The sequence below is a fragment of the Drosophila serrata genome, unplaced genomic scaffold (genome assembly GCF_035046125.1).
Source record: "Drosophila serrata isolate PLE 108 unplaced genomic scaffold, ASM3504612v1 contig_184, whole genome shotgun sequence".
Classification (NCBI taxonomy): domain Eukaryota; kingdom Metazoa; phylum Arthropoda; class Insecta; order Diptera; family Drosophilidae; genus Drosophila; species Drosophila serrata.
In genome coordinates, this window is record NW_028257082.1 from 1,160,448 (window position 1) to 1,180,000 (window position 19,553).

At 37.2% G+C, this 19,553-nt stretch overlaps 1 protein-coding gene and 1 long non-coding RNA gene across 2 annotated transcripts in view; one reads left to right on the plus strand and one right to left on the minus strand.

Moving 5' to 3' along the window:
- Positions 1-1,470: 1,470 nt before the first annotated feature.
- Positions 1,471-5,149, minus strand: LOC147644334 (uncharacterized). The gene is made up of 3 exons (XR_015270533.1): positions 5,056-5,149; positions 3,066-3,197; positions 1,471-2,999 (listed from the first exon to the last, which is right to left on the minus strand). It is a non-coding gene; the product is annotated as an uncharacterized LOC147644334 (long non-coding RNA).
- Positions 5,150-18,704: 13,555 nt separating this feature from the next.
- The window catches only part of shn (zinc finger protein schnurri), a 9,329-nt gene continuing 8,480 nt past the window's right edge, over positions 18,705-19,553 (plus strand). Inside the window, exon 1 of the mRNA XM_020962319.2 lies at positions 18,705-19,553. This exon is cut by the window's right edge and continues 408 nt beyond it. Within this exon, the coding sequence (XP_020817978.2) occupies positions 18,963-19,553 (591 nt within the window). The 5' untranslated portion in view covers positions 18,705-18,962.

The window sequence follows — 19,553 nt, forward strand, 5'->3', positions numbered from 1 at the left end:
GGAATTTAGACGCAATTATACAATTTGTTTACCAAACAATTGGGTCTCATATGAATATATTGAAAAACAAATACGAAAGACGAAATACCAAAAAGGTCTTTACCAAGCCAAGGTGGTCAGGGTATCTAAGGGAACTTTAGTTTTGCAAAATTTAATTTGGCAAATTACTGATATTTTGATAATAAAAGTTGTATAGAATATTTTGTTAAATATATAGTATTATAATCTATTGAATATATGAGTATAAAAAATGATGTCTTAATTAGTATACTTTTTAGAGATATTTAAAAGAAAGGGTTTATTTTTGAAAAAGTATTTATGAACAATGTAGAACCAGAACAATCATACGATTAATGATATGCAAATATATAGATTTGTTTAATTTAATATTAATAGGAGAAAAACTTTTTTAGATAAGCTAAAGGGTATTATTTTATAAAATAAGTTTACTTTGAACTTATGAAACTTACCTCTTCAGGGAAATTCCCCATAAATAAATTGTCAGACAATTTAATTCCGCAAAAAGATTATTTACCATAGCATTTGATTTTTAATATCAGCTTTTACCCTTAAATCCTAAAGAAAACAAGATAAACACCATTTAATTCTGACAATGCTTTATTTATTATTTGAGTAAACGATTTATAAGCAATGAAATAAATCATTTATAGACTTTACTCGAGTATAATTCCCCAGAAATCTTTAGTATCTTAAAACAGAGAATTTATGGGGGTCACCTGGAATATATGGAATATATATATCTGGAATATATATGTAAATTCCACTTGATTCATCATAAGCAGACCCCAGGAGGCCTTTTGCATTGTTGTTATTGGTTCATTTTGGTTGTGCAAATAAATTCAAATAGCTGAAATCCATCCTCTCACCACCCTCTCCAAGTGTTTGTGAGTAACACATCGTTTTTTTGTATTTATTTATTTATATTTTTTGTTGTTTCTTTTGGTTTTATATTGTTGACTGCCGCCACCGGCTGGCCAGGCCAAAAGCCAGCGTTGCGTGTCAACAAATGAGCAATCGACAATAGAGTCTAATGGCCAAGTTAAGCGGTCAGAAACACTTCTGTGTTGGTGCCTCACTCTAATGTTGAAAAAAAAACTTGTAGCTGGCCATTGACTAAGGTCTAGGCATTATTTATTCAGCGCTGACGCATTCGGTCACTATTGAGTTAGAGCCACCACAACTACTAAATACATCCATACACCAGGCTGTCTGACTAAGAAACTCTGGAACCACATTAGTGATAACCCCCGCGGGCTAAAAAAGACACACACACACACACATTTTAAAAGGAAAAGGCCAGGCACTGATAGTGCTCAAATAGAGATGATGTTCATGGAAATCGGCTCTGTTTTCTCAGTATAAATACAAGCGTTATCTCTCTTTATATAGAGTTCCCTGCTTGAGGCAATGTTCTAAATTCACAAACAAGTGTCTTCTTTAATTTGTTATTGATGATTTCATAGTGATTAGAATATTCGTTGTACAGCTGCATACAAATTGGGTTGCTTAGATTAAATATAAAATAGTACAAATATTACTCATTTTATATAGAGCTTATAAAGCTTACAGTTTTATATATTATATTATAATAAACCTCAAAACACACCCTTTAGTAATTTATATACAATTAATTTACTTTTTTAAAGCTCAATTTAAGCCTCATAAAATCTTATTTTGATTCAATTAACAAAAGGTACATATGTGTGTATATATATCTTAGCACACACCTTGATATATGACCAACCCATCGATCAACGGAAGCATTATAATAAAGTCTGGCACTCCCACGCCACTCCGTGGATAGAACTTCCCCTCCATAGTTTCCGTTTTTTATCCATGACAACCGCTTTAATACCTGTTCTTGGTCTTGTTCTGGGTCTTTACTTGGTAGCAAATTGTCTGGCCAACTTTTGCCTTTGTTTGCAGCTCCATCAATTTGCCATTTTGACTGCCAAAATCGATAGCGCCCATAAATATGCAATGCATAATTACCCCTTTTTGGAGGGTGGGTTATGTGTCTAATAATTATATGCAAAACGGATATTGGGTTATTATTAAAGCGGCAGAGAACAAATGTGGGTTAATATGTATTTAAATATTCTGATTCTACTTGAATTTAAGATAAGAAAAATATACTTAAATAATAATAATAATAATTTTATATAGAATTTAAGTTAATAAAAAATACTTATAACTAGGTTTATTGGTCTATAACTTCGATTATGATCTGTAAGAAAATTGTATTGATTGTTTTATATCAAGAAAAAGATAATACATCTATTTTTAAACCCAAAAACTTGGCATTTTTGTATATTCATTATAGAAACAATAGTTTTAGATCTATAACTTCGCTTATACTGTCAAATTTATAACGTTAAAATTGGTTGTAATTTCTAGATCTGATATTTAACATATTATATAAACATTATATATATAATTGCAAAACCTTCAAGTGAATCAAAAGCACAGTTTCATTAAGACCTTTAATGGGAATCTTTTCCGGAATCTCATGATTTTATAGTCCTACTTTCCTGATCCCATTTCGTTCCCTGTTTTTAACTTGACATAAAGCCAATCAATACTCTTTTTTTTCTACCATTTTTTTTCTTCTGTATTTTTTGCACTGTACATTCAATTAGTTTTGATTGTCGCTTCGCTTTTGTCTCTCGCACGTTGACGATGCTCAATTAAAGAAGTTCGCTCTATTGATTACGTTTAATGTCGATGACGAAGAAGACGCCTTCCCCTGTGTCTCGTCTCGTCGCGTCGCCTTGCTTCGCCCCAGTCCTGCCCTTCACCTCGGGAACCTCGACTTGGTGGCGACTCCCAAAAGCGGTTCAAGTGAATGGTCAAACCTGTTTGCTCTGCAGATATGTTGGGGGCATGTGCACGAGCGGTAATAATAACAAAGTTGGAGCCGCCGAACGGCAACGGCAACGGCAACGGCGACGACGACGTCGCCAACATTTGCTGAACGGCTGAAAAGACTGAAAGACTGAACAACTGAAAGACTGAGCAACTGAGAGAGTGAAAGAGTGGAATACTAAAAGATCCAGCGGCTGAACGAACGGCCCAGACATGATCACGTCGCCGTTGTTGTTTGGGTCTCTGATTGTTTGCGATGTCTGTTCTGTCTGCGCCAGAGTTGGAGCCAAAGTCGTTGCTGCCGATCGTGCCTGATACACAGAGAGAAAATATGTGTAAAGAAAAATCATATTATTTAGAATATTTGAAGAGAAAAGTCAAGTATTCCCAGAGCAGAACTGTTATAAAATGCACCCAATGGAAGAAGTATCTTTCATAAATACTGATTAACAGTCATTTATATTTTAAACAGATACTAGATAATTTTAAATGAATGTTAAATTTATCGTATTTTTATTTTTCAATTCCATCTATAGATACTTTTAAAATTATTTTAAATGTACCTCATTGCTTAAACTTATTTTAAAAGTATCTTTAGATAGAGTTGGAGTTTATTTATAATAATACGATAAATTAAATCATATTTTAAAATTTATCTTATTGCTTAAACTTATTTTAAAAGTACCTATAAGATAATATTTAACTTATTTTAAAAGTATCTGTAAATTGAGTGGGTTTCTATGGGATGGTAAATAGGATGAGATACCTTTTTGAATCTAGCTTATAATGAGAAAATATTCAAGAAACCCAAAAACATTAACTAAATATTTAATGCCACAAGTTTTTTGAACCATTTTAGACCCCCGAAAATTAATTTAATATTTTTTACAAGTATCTTTTCACACAAAATATAATATTTATGATAATGATATATTTTAAATACAGGGTTATAATGATTAAATAAGAAAGATGCCAAAATGTATTATTTATTTATTTTTCTTACTTTAAATTTCTCATTAAAATTTCCCAAAATTTTCTTCTAGTGTAGTATTTATTTACTTATGATCGCACAGTTTGGCTGAGTGTGGCATTGTCGCCAGTTTGGCGGGACTGGCGATCGTAGCTTCTGGTTGCAATGTTTCCAGTATCGCCCATGCCCCAGCCCCCTCTTACCACATCTGCCCCCTCAACCGCCACCTCACCCCCCTTTTTTTGACGAATGTTTTATGTAGCGCTTAATGGTTTCATTTGGCGGCTGAGCAGAGTTTCTCCATGTGTGTGTGTGTGTGTGTGTTTGTGTATCGATTACCCAATGCGTGAATGAGTAAGAACCCATCGATGGGGGCGACGTACGCCTGGTGTGTTTTTTTTTTTTAGTATTTTTTATTGTTTTTATTGTAGTTATTGTTGCAGTTTGAGACCGTCGGCCACTTGTGCCTATTTATGTTTGCGCACAGATACTCGCACCATCTCACAGATACTCAGATACTTGGTTAATTGTTGCCGTGCAGTGATCACACTGATCGCTGTGCTCGTATCTGTGTGGGTTTCGTTCGTATTTTTAAAATCAATCGATGCGATAGACGTTTTATTGCTGTAATCAATCGTCGCGTGCATGTGGCAGCAGCGTCGTCGTCGTCGTAGTCGTCGTGTTCGATTAATCGTACGAGTGCGAGTATGAATCCGATACGAGTACCGACAACTGGTATTACACAGCAGCAGCGAGTACCCACACATGCTACACGGGAAAAAAGTAATAGTAAAAGGTGTTTCTATTGAAGATATAGATAGATTCATTTACTAATAAACCTTAATCATTTTGATTTAATCCTATTCGTATTCCTTATCATTTTAAAATATTTATGAACTTCATTTCGAGTATGATATGATTTTATACCCTAAAAATACAATTAATATATAAGAATAGTTAAGAATTATAATCGTAAAGTCAAAGATAGGCTCAATTTCATACAGATATGAAAAAGATAGGTATCGGATGACCAACTATGATGATATATTCTCTTTGTGTGGCATATAGACGCCTATGTAGACATATCTACAAACATACATATATACATAGATGTACATATCCATACGTGTCGCCCTAATAGACGACGAGTGCGTACCACTCGTCCTCGCTTGATTGTGTTTATTGATTAGATTGTTTACCTTTCTTCGTGATATCATCACCGGGGCCCCAGCGGCAGCGACCAAGTGTTGAGCGTTATCGTTCGTCAACTGTCTAAATAAATGTACATCTGAGCACACACACTGGAAACTATTCCGATTCCATTGGAATATATAAATATATACATACATACATATATGTTTCGAGCGAGCGCATGTGTGTGATAGTTTCTTATCGAATCGCTTCCGTTCGATTTGGCACAGAAAATTTCAGACTTTATGGGAATTTTTTTTCCACAGACACACTAGTACCGTTACTGCTGTTTTATTTTGTGGTAATACTAGCTATCGTTATCGGAGATCGATTTTTAATGGCTGCAAAGCGGGGAAAGTGATTTATGGAGACTGTTTTTTTTTACGGCTGTCACAAAATTAATATCCAAAGCTGATTGATTTGATTAGAAGTTCAATGGGTCACCTTTTAATATCTGGGTATTATACATACATTTTTTTATATATTCAGGTTCTCAAGTTCGTAATTTATGAACTTCCTGTTTAAAGAAAACAAAGTATTTAAAAATTGTATTCCGAGAATATATATAATTTTCTTAAATATAATAATATATTTTTGATTTATAGTTATTTGACACTTCAAAACAATTTTCTAGATTGATTCATATGAGTTTTGCTAAATTCCTATAATTTAATTTTAAATCATTTCCATTTCAAATTTAAATTCTATATTTTGTGGTCATATTACAAAAGTTTAAAATGTATATTTTATTTTATTGATTTTTAAATCTCAGTAAAATTCAATTGCAAACGTTAACAAAAGATTGCAATTCCTGAAATTCCGAAAAATAATAATAAGAATACACTCAACTATAAATTAGCAAACAAAAACTGTACACTAAAAACGGCACACAGCGGGGGAAATTGAATAAATGTATAAATAAACGCAGCGCAGCAACAAAAAGTGCAAAACCAATTGATCTAATAAGCCAAGAACGCGGCGGCGCTCACTTGACGCGTTTTGTTTTTTTTTCTGTTTTCCTTTGCCTTTGCTGTTTTGTTTTTATTCAACAGAAAGCAACAAGAGCAATAACAATAGAACATTTTGCGGGCGGGCTTTCCTCGCGGGCAGCAGAAATACGCAGCAAAATACAACAGAGAGAGAATAAAAAGAAGCAGCAGCAAGCAAGAGGCAGAAGCAGCCGTTGTTGTGGATGAGGAGGAGGGGGAGGAGTTGAGAAGGAGAAAAAAGTGATTTCGCTCATTTCGTGGAAGGAGAGCGAAACATTGAGCGCCATATGTCTGCTGGGGCGAGCAAATCACTTTGGCCGGAAAGAGATGGCAGGCGGCAAAGAACACACACTCATACTTACTCACTCACTCACCTCACACATACCATGAAGCGCAACAGCCGACGACTTGGCGACGCCAGTTCACTTGCTTCAGTTGTTGTTGTTCTTGTTCTTGTCGTTTACTCTTAATCATTCACACAGGGGCGGTTCAGGCTTTATGGGGTTAATGATGCAACAACACATTTAATGTCAAGAAAACATATAGCAAACAAGCTGGCAAAAGCCAAATAGCAAAAAACGAAAAGCAAAACCAAACATGAATATCTAATTGCTAGAATAAATTGTGTTTTTTGGGTGCAGTGCAAAAATAAGCAACTATTTGCCCACACGACGGCATTTGACGGACCGAAACAGTTGATCGATACTGAAAAACGCCAAATTAACCCATGAAAGACACATTTTAATAATAGCCCTTGATAGCTATGATTTATTTCTCTGCTTTATTCGAAAAAAACAATGATTACTTTAAAATAAAAATATTTATGTGAATTTTCAAAGTTTATTTGACTTTGTCACTAGATTTCACCAGGGTGGATATTTACGATTAGATTACAAGGACTTAGCCAAGGAATTTTTTCAGAATCAGCTAAGAATTTAATACATGTTTTAAATAAAACTAGTTCAAATAAATGTAAAAGAATCGTTAAAATGTTAAAATGGGTATTTAAATACGTTTACAAATAATAAAGTTTATTTACAATAAAAATATAACGAACTAATGTAGTTTTCATTCTGAAAATATCACGATTTTATTATATGCTTTAAATAATTTAATAATAATCGATATTAAGATAAGTTTGTGAACATTAAGGTTTATTTACGAGATAAATATGACGACAGAATGAATTTTTCCATAATGAGCAGGGAATTTTTAACATGTTTTAAATATTTAAATTAAAAGTGATATTTAGATAGTTTTAAAATACTGAATTATATTTGCGAGATAAATCTTACTTCGCAAGGAAGTTTCCCAGAATAACCGCAGAATGTAATATAAATCTAATGTATGTGTTTATCTCAGCAAAATGATAATAATTTAAATATTACGCATAAAATAACTTAAAGAACTTGACGAAAAAATCAAAAAGGCATTGTATTATAAGTTATTGAATTTCTGCGTTTCAAATTATCTTTAAATGAGATCAAGAATCTATATTGTATGTGCCAGAAAACGCATTCTGCGATCGGCCAAGGGTTAAACAAACGCCGCCGCACTATGGGACTAACGACTAGATTTTTTGGCCAAGACCCATTTAACAAATGCTTTAATGACAAAATATTTTACGGTTATAAAGATTTGTATTAATAGTTTAATAAATCCGTGTTCCTTCTATTCCTATTACAAAAAAAAACGTATTTATTATTTAAAAACGGATGCGCAATTATAACGTATATTGACAGCATAAATTCTCTACCGCTCAATTAAAGAAATATTTCTTGTGTTATAATTAAACACGATTTCAAAAACAAAATCTCAACATCAATTACTTCGTGTTAAAGTTATTAGTTAATCCCACAAGAAGTGGTTGTTCGTCCCATTGTGCGCTGCCTGTTGCTGCCACTGCCGCAGCGGCCTCGGCCTCTGCCGGCTTCAACCGGGCCCGCCATTCTTCGATCATTCGTTGAGCTGTGTGGTTGTCCGTTGTTCGTGTGGCTGAGGCGACGATGAGGCGGAATAGAGCGGAATAAATAACGCAGCGCAACATAAACAAAAGGCAAAGAAACCACAAAAGAACGGAACATACGAAAGCCCGGCCGTCTCTGTGTGCGTGTGTGAAATGCCAACGTGTGTGTGTGTGGGCGAAGTGCGAGTGCAGCCGCCACAACAAGTTTTGTATTAATCAAATTAGATCATACCACAAAACGAGCGAAGAAACGCGCGAGAAAGAAGAAGAGGAGGAAAGGTTACAGCGAAATGAATGTCATAATATGCTAATTAGCTGCGGTGCAAAGCGACAAAATATTCAAAGCACACACCAGCTCACATACAATCTCACACAAAGTGCAAAAATCAAAGTCTTCCTCTCTCCGCGAAGAGAGAGCGACTGGCGAGTGAGGAGTAGGAATGTGTGGTGAGTGAGTGCGAGTAAGTGCGTGCGAGTGCCAGTGCGAGTGCTAGTGCAAGGAATTCCGAGAAAAACTGTGAAAATTCAAAATAAACAAAAGTCAAAAAAGAAGGGGAGAGAGATCTCTTGAGAATACAATACACGAAAGAAGCAGCAAGCTGAGAAGGCAACAAATACAAATCTGGGCAACCCCGCGGCCGGGCCGCAATATCAGATTTGTGTTAGTTTTAGTTCTCAGTTGAACCAGAACCAACAACAACAACAGCAGCAGAAGCAGCGTCGGCGACAGCAGACAAAAAACGTGTGCGGGTGAGTGGATAATCTTCGCATTAGTATGTGTATGTGTGTGCGAGGAAGCAGGAGAGATTAAAACAGAGAGAGAGAGAGAGAGAGAGAGGGAACACTCTGTGCAGCAACAATAAGAGATTTTTTTGTTGGACTTGAACTACTTTGAGGCGTTTTACCTGAGATTTACCTGCGCTTCGCCCTTACCTTTTGCCCCAGCCAAAAGGTAAATTAAGCCGGCGCCAGGATACCTGGCTATGCAGTCAGCGTGAAAGAGAGATAGAGATATGGACAGACAAAAGGCTTGCAACGTCATTGACACGACGAGAACAACAACAACAACAACGGGCACAATGCAACGAAAGGTGGAAATCCACTTAAATACTGCACCACGGGGCATCCGCAAGGGAATATCGCTATCTCGTCACTACAGTAGAACCTTCCAGCAAAACACTCTAAATAGAAATAGTATCTGAAAACTATTCCCAAACAAAACTACAAGTTGTGCTATACAAATTCTTATATAAACAAAGCATTCTGTGAGTTTTTCCAACCTACAAAGTATACAATTTCGTCTTTAATATACGAAGTATCACTGTATATATCTGTACATGTATCTTTAGGCCTGCTCTCAAGTGTTTTACGAACAATTAAACATGCAACAGTTATAATACGTTCCGCCTTTAATGCTCTGTGACTGTGTGTGTGCGTGTGTGTGTGTGTTTTGCGTGAGTTTTTGAGGAATGCCCTGTCCGGGGAATGAGAATGACGACACATGTTTATCGGCTGGGCAACCCCTAAAGAGCAGTCATGACCTTGACAACACAACAGCAACAGATACTCTGCGGATACACGGATATGAAGTCCTCGGATTCCAGATACAGATACAGATACGAATACTTGAAGTGCCTGAAATCCAGTTACTATTCTTTTTATGCCCATTGCGCATGCCTGTGAATATATATTTTGTCGGCTCATTTCAAAACGAATTCGTTTCGAATCGAATCAATCCCCAATATTTAACCATCCCCCCCTGTCGGCACCTGCTCCGCCAAGTTGCCTACGTAAGCGCTTTGAATTTATCAAAATTTGTATTTTTATTTATTTATGATTTTTCTCTTTTTCTCACTTTTCGCTAATATGCAAAAATTCACGACGCCGCCAACGTATTTCCGTCCTTCAAATGCCAAAACGCCAAGACAAGCAGAAAACAAAAAATAAGAATTATATTCAAAAAGCAAAAAAAAATTAAAAGCTAAGAAGGCGAAACAACAACGTACACAAATTTGTGAGAAATTATATTCATGTCTTTTCTGTGCTTAGAAATGCACGATTTGGAGATTCTTTTCTCTAATCGTTTGTTTTGGCGTGTATTTATAAACAGTTTAATTTAATTGGCCCCCCCGAAAACAAAGCGCATAACGTGACATTATTGCGAAAAACTGTCATTAACTTTTGCTTTTACGGCGCCATAAAATGAGTGAAAAATCAAGAATATCATATCTTCCAGATTCATTTGATGGGGGTTGAACAATTTAATTATGATCGTTATGGTTTGCATTCTGTGAAGCAGATTGCATAATCATTAAATCGATTCGAGATTTCCATTTGGCTGTCATAAAGCAAATACAAATAGATAATTTTTAACAAAAATGTGCTAACGCAAAAGGCCAATAGAAGGAGCAACTAAAAATATTATGAGCCGATAGATATATAAACGCAGATGTGGTTATATATATATTTAGCAGACGTCTACTTGGCTCTATACCGTCTACTGTCTAAAATAAAACACTTGAATGTCGTCTTACGTAGTTGGAGCATTTAAAAATACATTTCTAGCGCGGCGGCACCCAAAACAAAATGGAAAATCGAGGAAAATCAAATTCTATCAGCCAGGAGAAGAAGGCAGAATGCAGAGCAAAGTCAAAAGTCAAAGACAGTGGAAAATAAAAATAAACAACAATTATCGAATGATTTTTAGTCTCGTCCATCCTCGATCTTCCATTGTTTTTGTTCGTTTTTGTGTGTAAACAAAAAACAGTTGGCGGGGGCAATTATTTAACACTTTTTGCGCCACGGATTCCGCTATTTATAACATTTTCATTTTCGGCTCTTTGCCGATTTACACAAATTGCGGAATACGTACCTATATAATTTAATATTTGCTTTGAACTCTTTTTATTTACGATTATCACGCCCGCAAGTGTAATTTCCTCAGTGCAATAATCATAAATAATATTCGCAAGTCAATTGAAAGCAAATTTGTGATTTCAAAAAGTATTTTGAAAATTATCTCTTTCTCACTTGGCAGAAAAATCACGTTCGTAATCGATTTTGAATTATTTAAACGTTGGTTTCGCTATAGTTTCTTTATTTAATCTACAATTTGGTTTTGCCCGATTGTGGCCATAAATATTTGAGAACCGCAACGGACCCAAAATACAAATCCATAAATCTATATGGGAAAGGCATATACATAAGTGCTAAATTGTATTCGATTCTGTTTCGTTTCGCTGTGCCAAAAATCAATTTTTGTTTATACAGATTTTACCTATATTTAAGCCCAGGGAACCTTGGCAATCGCTGAGTAGCACCGGACCAAACGGAACACAATTTTACCCCCACGATAGACTTTACAAAAATTTTCTTTTTCGACTGACGTCAAACAAACTTTGGGAATTTCCGCGCTAATGTGAAAAATGTATAATGTGTATTTGTATAATTTGGCGAGAATTTCGGTCTGTTTGCCAAAATATCCATAATACTGCTTACTCATCGGGAGGATGATAAATCGCGCTTCCGATATTAAGGTTCACTACACTTGGCACTTACCAAAGGCCCATATCTTATCTATTTTCAAGCTCTAGAAACCGTATCTTGACCTTTCACTCTTAACAAAAGAATCCACTCCCTGGCAAGGTGATAAGCTCCAATCCGAAATCTATTTCACAAAAAGTACTTAGATTAGTCAAAAGACCAACGTCAGACCCATTTTCCTAAATGTATTTGCAATTCCCAAAAGTTTATCAACGGTTTTAATGGGAATTTCACGCTGTGTTTGTTTATATCAATAGTATGCATTGGAAATCCCTTTCTTAGTAAATAAATAAAGGAAACTGTTTACTAACTTGGCTCAAATTGCTTTCGAACTTATCGGTAAATGGCAAAGTTTTGCCCAGAAGCATAATTTCTTTGTCCTAGCCTTATCAATTGTTGATCGTTAAAATTTTTAAAGGGGTTCCATAGCTTCTTTTTTAAATAATATTGTGAAATTGAAAAATATTATGCATTTTCTAAATCTATATTTATAAAAATAGTTTTTTTTTTTGTTATTTTAATAAAACATACATCTTGCAAATATTTGTACTATAATTATAATATATTGTAAATAAACACAAAGGTAGGGCTTGTAGGGCATTCAGCAGTCACCACTTTCACTCGCTGGGAGAGTGATCTCCTTTGCTCCCTCTTTCTCGGCAAGAGCGCGTGCACTCGCTCGCTCTTTAATCGCCTTAATTTGATTTCCTATAACACTTCACCACGGCTGAGTGGGCAACAACAATAACAATGAGACACGGGTACGTCACTGGCCCTCTTTCTCCCTGCCCCTCCTCTAATAGCAGCACCATTATGGTTTCATAGAGAGAGATGGCCATAAAGCGCTTATCAAGCTCTTCTTTTCGCCTGTATTGGTGTGTAAAATATTATCGCAGTGTCCAAGCTGGAGCACGAATAAGAAGAAGAGGACAAAGACGAGGCGAAGAAGATGAAGAAAACGAGTAGCCACACATACACATTCATACTCCTCACATTCCCCCCATGCAAAAAGCTCAACAAGCTAAACTCGTTTTCAGCCACAAATTATTAAAATTTTTAACTTGATTCATGCTCATGCCAGCCAACTCACAAACACAATTGCCGCCGCCACATATAAACACGAATCAACAGCAACAACGATATGGCGGCGGGTTTCCTCGTTTCTTATGAATTGACTCAAAACAGAAACAACAACAACGGCCCCACAATTCCACCGACAGTGTTGTCAAGTTGTTTGGCTTAGTCATGTCGGAGAGAGAGAGAAAGAGCGATAGCGAGAGAAGTGGCTGTGGGGCCACATGGCAAATCGTGTGCTGAAAGAGTGGGAGGGGATGGGGAGCAGAGCGCCTCGCCCGCTCTCACAGCTGCTGGCAACTCTGGTGTTCTCTCTCTCTCTGTCCCTCTCAGTGGCGATCGGTGTGTGTGCTATAGCAATTATTATTTTATTATCACTTTTTTCCGTTGCTTCTACGCTTTTAAATGCTTTTGTTGTTATCGCGATGTGCTTTTTGCCTCATTTTTTTTTTCTCGTGTTTCGTTTTCGCTGCCTGGTGCTCCCCAGACCTTCCTTAGTCAGCAAAATTTCGCATATTTGTGCGCGGGGGAATGTGATGTGTGATGGTGTGTTTGTGTTTGGCTGTGTGCGTGCGCGTGTTTTACGAACCGTGGATGTCTGTGTGTGGCGTACGTAATCAACAATAGAGGGGAAGCAACAACAACAAAGTCTGACTGGCTGGCGACAGTCTTTCGTTTCGTTTCATTTCATTTCGCTTCGTACTCCGCGTCACCTGTTGTTGGTGGCTACGATGTATTCATGTTGTTTTTCTTTTTTTTTCTCTTTATTTTTATTTTTGCTTGATTTGATCATTTCGCAGTCCGCCGCGCTGCCGCAAAATCAAAAGCAGCAAGAAGATGAAGAAGAAGCAGCGACCCTGTGCTTACTTTTGATTGACAATTGCAACTGTGTGTGAGGGAGGGGGAGGGCTTTGCGAATAAGACGGTGTGTGGTGCCTACTTGGTGTTAGTGTGTGTGCGGGGGGTGGCGACGACGAAGCTGCCGCAATTATTTGATTATTGTACGTTTTATTTATTTATTTTTTTTGTATTTTTACTCTTACGCTGCCCGCGCTGACGTCGCGGTTTTTAATACCTAATAAGAGAGGAAATTAAAAGGTATCCATCAGAGTTTGATGTATGTAAGACTTTACTTATGGTCTTTACAAAATCTTTAAGTTTATTTCTTGTAATTTTTAATAATTAATTAACCACATCTACATTTCCCTAAATACTTTTAGGGATAATTTATCTCAGCATCTATACAATATAGGAAGCCTTACAAATTGGTACAACAAATTCTATAAAAAACGTCAAACCTTAATTATATTAGTAATTGATAAATTTGACTTTATTATTATTGAAATCTTGGCTAAGGAGTGTAGATAATTTGGCAGCTCCTGAAAGTATGCAATGATAGTGGTTTACCGGGTATTCAATAGTCGAATCTCCCCCGGCTCTATCATTCTTACTTGTTTTTGCCCCGCTCGGTCGCTTCTTCGTTTTCCTTTCGCACACACACAGCACACACACCGTACTCACACACCGGAGCACACACGCTCTGAATGAATTTCGCTGGTCGCCTCGTCTAGTTGCCTTAAATGTTTCAGTCGCGTCGGTTGTCGATAGCCGCTTTTTTTCGATTCTTCGCTTTTCCCATCGCCCGCGAGCCTTTTTTTATTTCTCGCCGTGCATTTTCAATTGTTGCGTTTGCCTGTGATTCGCCAATATCAATACGACAATAACGGCAGTGCGTCAATACCTGCGTGCAATGCAAATGAGCGGGACAGACAGATGAGGTGGGATGCGTGTGGTCACAATTAAACTTGGGTACGTCTCTCTTTCTTTCCTGTTCACCGTTCACCGTTGCTCCCCGTTTGTGATTTTCTACTCTCTTTCGGTGACTTTTATCGGGCATTCGTTGTTCGCTGGAATTTCGGAATCTTTTCCGTGAATTTGACGTATCACACTTGCGCACCGCACCGCTGTAAAGCGCGCTGCTTGCTAATAAATTATAAACAATTGCTAAGTGGGCGAGTGTGCTTAGTGCTTTTTTGCTTTTTGCAATGGGATGACGTCGTCACGTGGGGAATGACGGAATGGCAAACGGACAGACGGAACGACTGACTGGTGGACAGATGTGTGGACTTTGTGGCGCCGTTTTTGTGCCGCACCTCGTTTATTGTAGCTCTCGGTTCGTTTTGCTCTCTGTGTGTTTGTGTGTGTGTGTGGGTGGGTGTTTTTATAATTTTGTGCTTGTGTTTCTTCTCATTTTAATGTATTTTTGTTTTATTCAGTCAGTCACTCAGTCAATCGCGAAATGCACTTGTGACGTAGGCGATAGCGTGTGCCCAATATTTGCGTCAACTTATCAATCTCATGCAGGCCTTTATACACTTGAAAAAATAAGATAACCTATCTGTATTTACTTGGAACTTGAGAATATTTACAATATTCTATTTAAATTAAGATATGGGAATTTTTAGTTCAGAGAAAACCCTTGGAATTTTAAACACAACACCTATGTAAAAATTTTCAGGCATTATAATTAGAAACATACACATTTCTTTAGCTACAAAAATGTCCATGATTTTATTTGTAAAATTTGTAAAATTAAAAAAAAAGCAATAACTGCAATTTTTCCAGTGCATCCCTATATCATTGCCTGATAATTTGCTATAGCTTTATTTATTGCACTTTGAACAGGAGCAATTGTTTTTCTCCTGGCGCTGGCTTAATAAAAAATGCATGTAAATGAGAATGCAAATTATTCAGTTTATGCATATAGCAAAAGCATTCCCCCTTGTGTTTCACATTTACTTGATATTTTCACGCCTTGAAATGCTGGCAAACCAACGTAATTAGAACTGAAATTGTTAAACTAAAATTCGTGATAAGGAAAATGTCATTTAAATATTTACTTCACGCCTGTGCCAAATGGATTTACTTACGGAAAATAGCCAAGTGATGTAAAAGAAAGTTTTTGAGAAGCTTCACAGGCCCTCTTGAAGTAGATTTGTACATTGTTCTCAGTGTGTTTGGAGGGTATCTTGGCATAGGAGTCTTCTGGTTTTTAATTGCTTCTTGGGTCTTTAAAAGCTCCCCATTCTGATTAGCTTATCTGTAATATTCTAGCTTGATTTTATTATATTGTTGTGACTGTTGGTTGACTTTAGTTAGCTGTATCATTTAGTTTAAGTTGTTGCTAATGTACAGCTGATCTTTTTAGTAATGCAAAATGAGTGAAAAAACTATTTATTAAAATGATTCATAGAAATGCCTCAAAATTAGAAAAATATTTCCATAAATTGAGGATTTTTGGACTCATTATAATCCTCTGAATTCTGTTAATTTAATTGAGTACATGGTAACTTTTATAAAATAAAGTGTTTTGTTTATTTAGTCAAGCACAAAATTAATTATTTTCGCTGCCCTGTTCCGCTTTTGTTTTTATTAGCAACAAACAAAACGAAATTCCATATAATCGCCTAACTAGTCGTCGCTTTGCAGCACATATTTCAATTGTGGCGCAGTTTGACGCCTTGTAATTGACCTACTCATTCGTTTATTAATAAGTTAAGTACATATACACATATTTCCTACACGTGATTATGTAATTAGGATTTGGATCCCCGAGCAGCTAATCGCCAACAGAAGCAGCAAACAGGCGCCGTCGACGAATGCCACTTTAATTGCCCAATAAGCTGACAATCTGACAGCTAAAATAAATACATGTATATAGTATATGTTTATCGGATAACTGACGTCAACGCGTCTGCAGTCCGGCAAATTCCCAATCAGTTTGGTTACAATGGGGTTCGCTTATCGGGGGACTTTGTTTCTGACTCAGGCGCACGATAGTACCCCACTGATAACCGATAATGATAATGAATCTGGCAAATACTCGCACATTTCAAAAATATATTATACCCCCACTATTTTCAGCTATATGTACGTATGTACGTATACGTAATACGTATATACAGCTTGGCATTATCAATGGAACTTTTAGGCAATTCTTTTTTTTTTTTTTTATTATGATTATTTTTGCGGTCGCACGGCTCGAAAGCCCTATAACTGCTGATAACGAATTGAGTAAACACACTGGGGCGAGACGAGAGCCGTATGCGATCGTATAAAGTCGTATAATGTGTATAATAATAACGCTGAATGCTAAACAGTCGCAGTCGAGTCAATTAACGCGACCCAACTCGGTTGCCAGTGAGTTTTTCAGCCATCCATTGGGCCTCTGTGTATATATGTATACATATGTACATATGTGATTGTGATTTGAGAACTGCCCCGGCTTACTAATCGCCCGACAAGCTAGTCATATAATATATACACAAAACAAAACAGTGAGACTCATAATCTTAGAAGCAGTGAAAACGGTGACAAAGAATGTGATACGGGTATTTACCTTTTTAAATGTTTGATTACAAAAGTAAAAAGAACTTGAAAATGTTGAAGTAATCAATTTAAAGCTTTCTTGATAATTTATAAATTATTTGCCATTCTTCAATTAAGTTGAAATCACTATAATTCCCAATAGGTTCTGATTATGTTTAGTAATTTATATAGGAAAGTTCCTGTCAAACATAATTATATTTAAAATATCCTGGTATATCAATTATAATCGTTTTATTAATATACTTAAGCTTTAGCAATGTAAAATAAGCTATAAACGTTATAATTTCCAAATAATTAAAGCGTTGGTGAAGTAATATTTGTTGGCTAGTGGAACCTAATGACTGCAGTTTACGTATTTTAATTTATTTAATCCTCGGACTATATATCACTGATACGCACTGTTGTCACACATTCTGAATTCCATGTGTGCAAGCTCTGTGATAAGGTAGCCCCCAACAACAACGAATACAACAACAATAACACCAATAACCACAACAACAGCGACAGCAACAGTCATTACACTTCACTTGTCACTTCTCTTGGATTTTCGCTTTATTTTTTTGGTCGCCTATCGTCGTCTGGCTTGTTATATTTCTTTTCCTTTTTTATTTTTTTTGCGTGGTGGTATATGTGTGTGCAACAGGTGGGGCTTAACCTTAACTAAATTCAATTTGTTGACTTTTTTTCTGCTGCCGCCGTCGCCGGGGATTCAAAATAGAAAGTTGATAAAAGAAACACACAAAACACATACGAAATATTTGTGCCATTATGCTTTATCGATGCGATGTGTTGACACGTTCACAGTGTCGCGGAAATTGATTTTCAATGGGAATTTGGCGATTTGTGATTCACCTGAAGCTCTGCGGGATTGATAGCCATTTCCTCGGGAAAATGAGCGTTTAGTATCTGTGGAATTCTATCGCTGACGATAAGATTGAGTCCCCAATTAGACCTGATAGTGTGTGTTCGAAATAGTAATACATATATGTTAATAAGGGGTTTGAGTTTTTTTTTGGGAGGGGGAAATGTCATGGGAAATCCAAAGGCCAACAGCAAGTGCATTTCAATTATTCACACTGCTAAAGGGTATACATATTAGCCGAGAGTAAATATTTAATTACATAGGAAAAGCGGCCAAGTTCGTGGCCAGCAGGAATAAACAGTTCCTTTCCTGCGGCCAAAACGGGTTGTAAGCAGGTTGCCTAAGTCACTGTGCAGAAATATGTGGTTAAGCAGCCAAATCATGGTTATAACAATTAGCATTAACTCTAAAATTAAATTATGCGGTTAACATTAAATTAATGCTTGAATGTCTTTTCTCTCTCGTTTGTTTCTTTAGATGAGGCCGCTGCGAATACGTCACAGGTTGATAAATTTGATAATAATATGGAAAATGCAAGCACCACAACGGCCAAGCATTACAAGACCGCAGGCAAACAGTACAAGACCAATAAAGTGAACAATACGCGACGTGCCACAGCAGCAGCAGCGGCGGCAGCAGCAGCAGCAGCCACAGCAGTGACAGCCACAAACGTCACATCAACAAAGAAGCAAACATATCGGGAAACTGCAACAGTTACCCAGAGAGCAACAAACAAAGCTAACAGACTTGCAGCGGCAGCAGCAGCAGCAGCAGCAGCGGCAGATGCAACAGCAGCAGCAAGTGCAGCAGCAGCAGCAAGCAGCAGCAACGTCAACAGCCTCCAAAGCAGCAGCAGCAGCAGCAGCGGCAGATGTTGCTACTAGCAAACCCAGTACAAGTACACGAGATAAACTGAGCGAGTTGCCGCTGCCGAGTGTCGACAACAGCAACCACATCATCAGCAACAACAATAATAATAATAATAATAATAATAATACCAACAACAACAACCACCACAGTGATAATAGTATTAGTGAGAATAATTATGAATTTAAGTGTAGTAAAGATAAAGCAAGTCTAAGTGATAGCAAAATGACGCTACAACAGATGGCAGCAGTCAACAGCAGCAGCAACAGCAGCGCCACAAATAGCAGCAAGGAGCCAGTGGCCATTGCCACGAACAATCATAACAACACACCCGCCACCGATGGACCCGCTCTCGGGGATTGGTCCAGCAATATTTCACGGTATCTTCACAAGAAGTTTAAGCGTTTGGCAAGCACCACCGATGTCGAGAGCGGGAATGCGACGGCAAACGGTGGCCACTTGACCTCCACGGATGCCGGTATGCGCACCACATCGCTGTCCTCAAATAGCTCACTGTCACCTCCACCGCCGGCTGCGATGGTCACCAATGGTCACCATTTGACCCAACAGCTAGAGCAGCAGCCTCAGCAGCAAAATAGACCGCCAGCCGCTGCCATTACTACCACAACCACCACACATGAATTCAGTGCCAATTTTGTAAATAGCAATCATGTCAATGCCATTGGTCATGAGGAGAGCAATAGCCACAAAGCAGCGTTAAATGCGAGAACGCGAACGCCGCTGACTAACAGTAGCAGCAGCACCACCAGCATCAGCAGCAGCAGCAGCAGTAGTAACTATGCGGCAAATGCCACA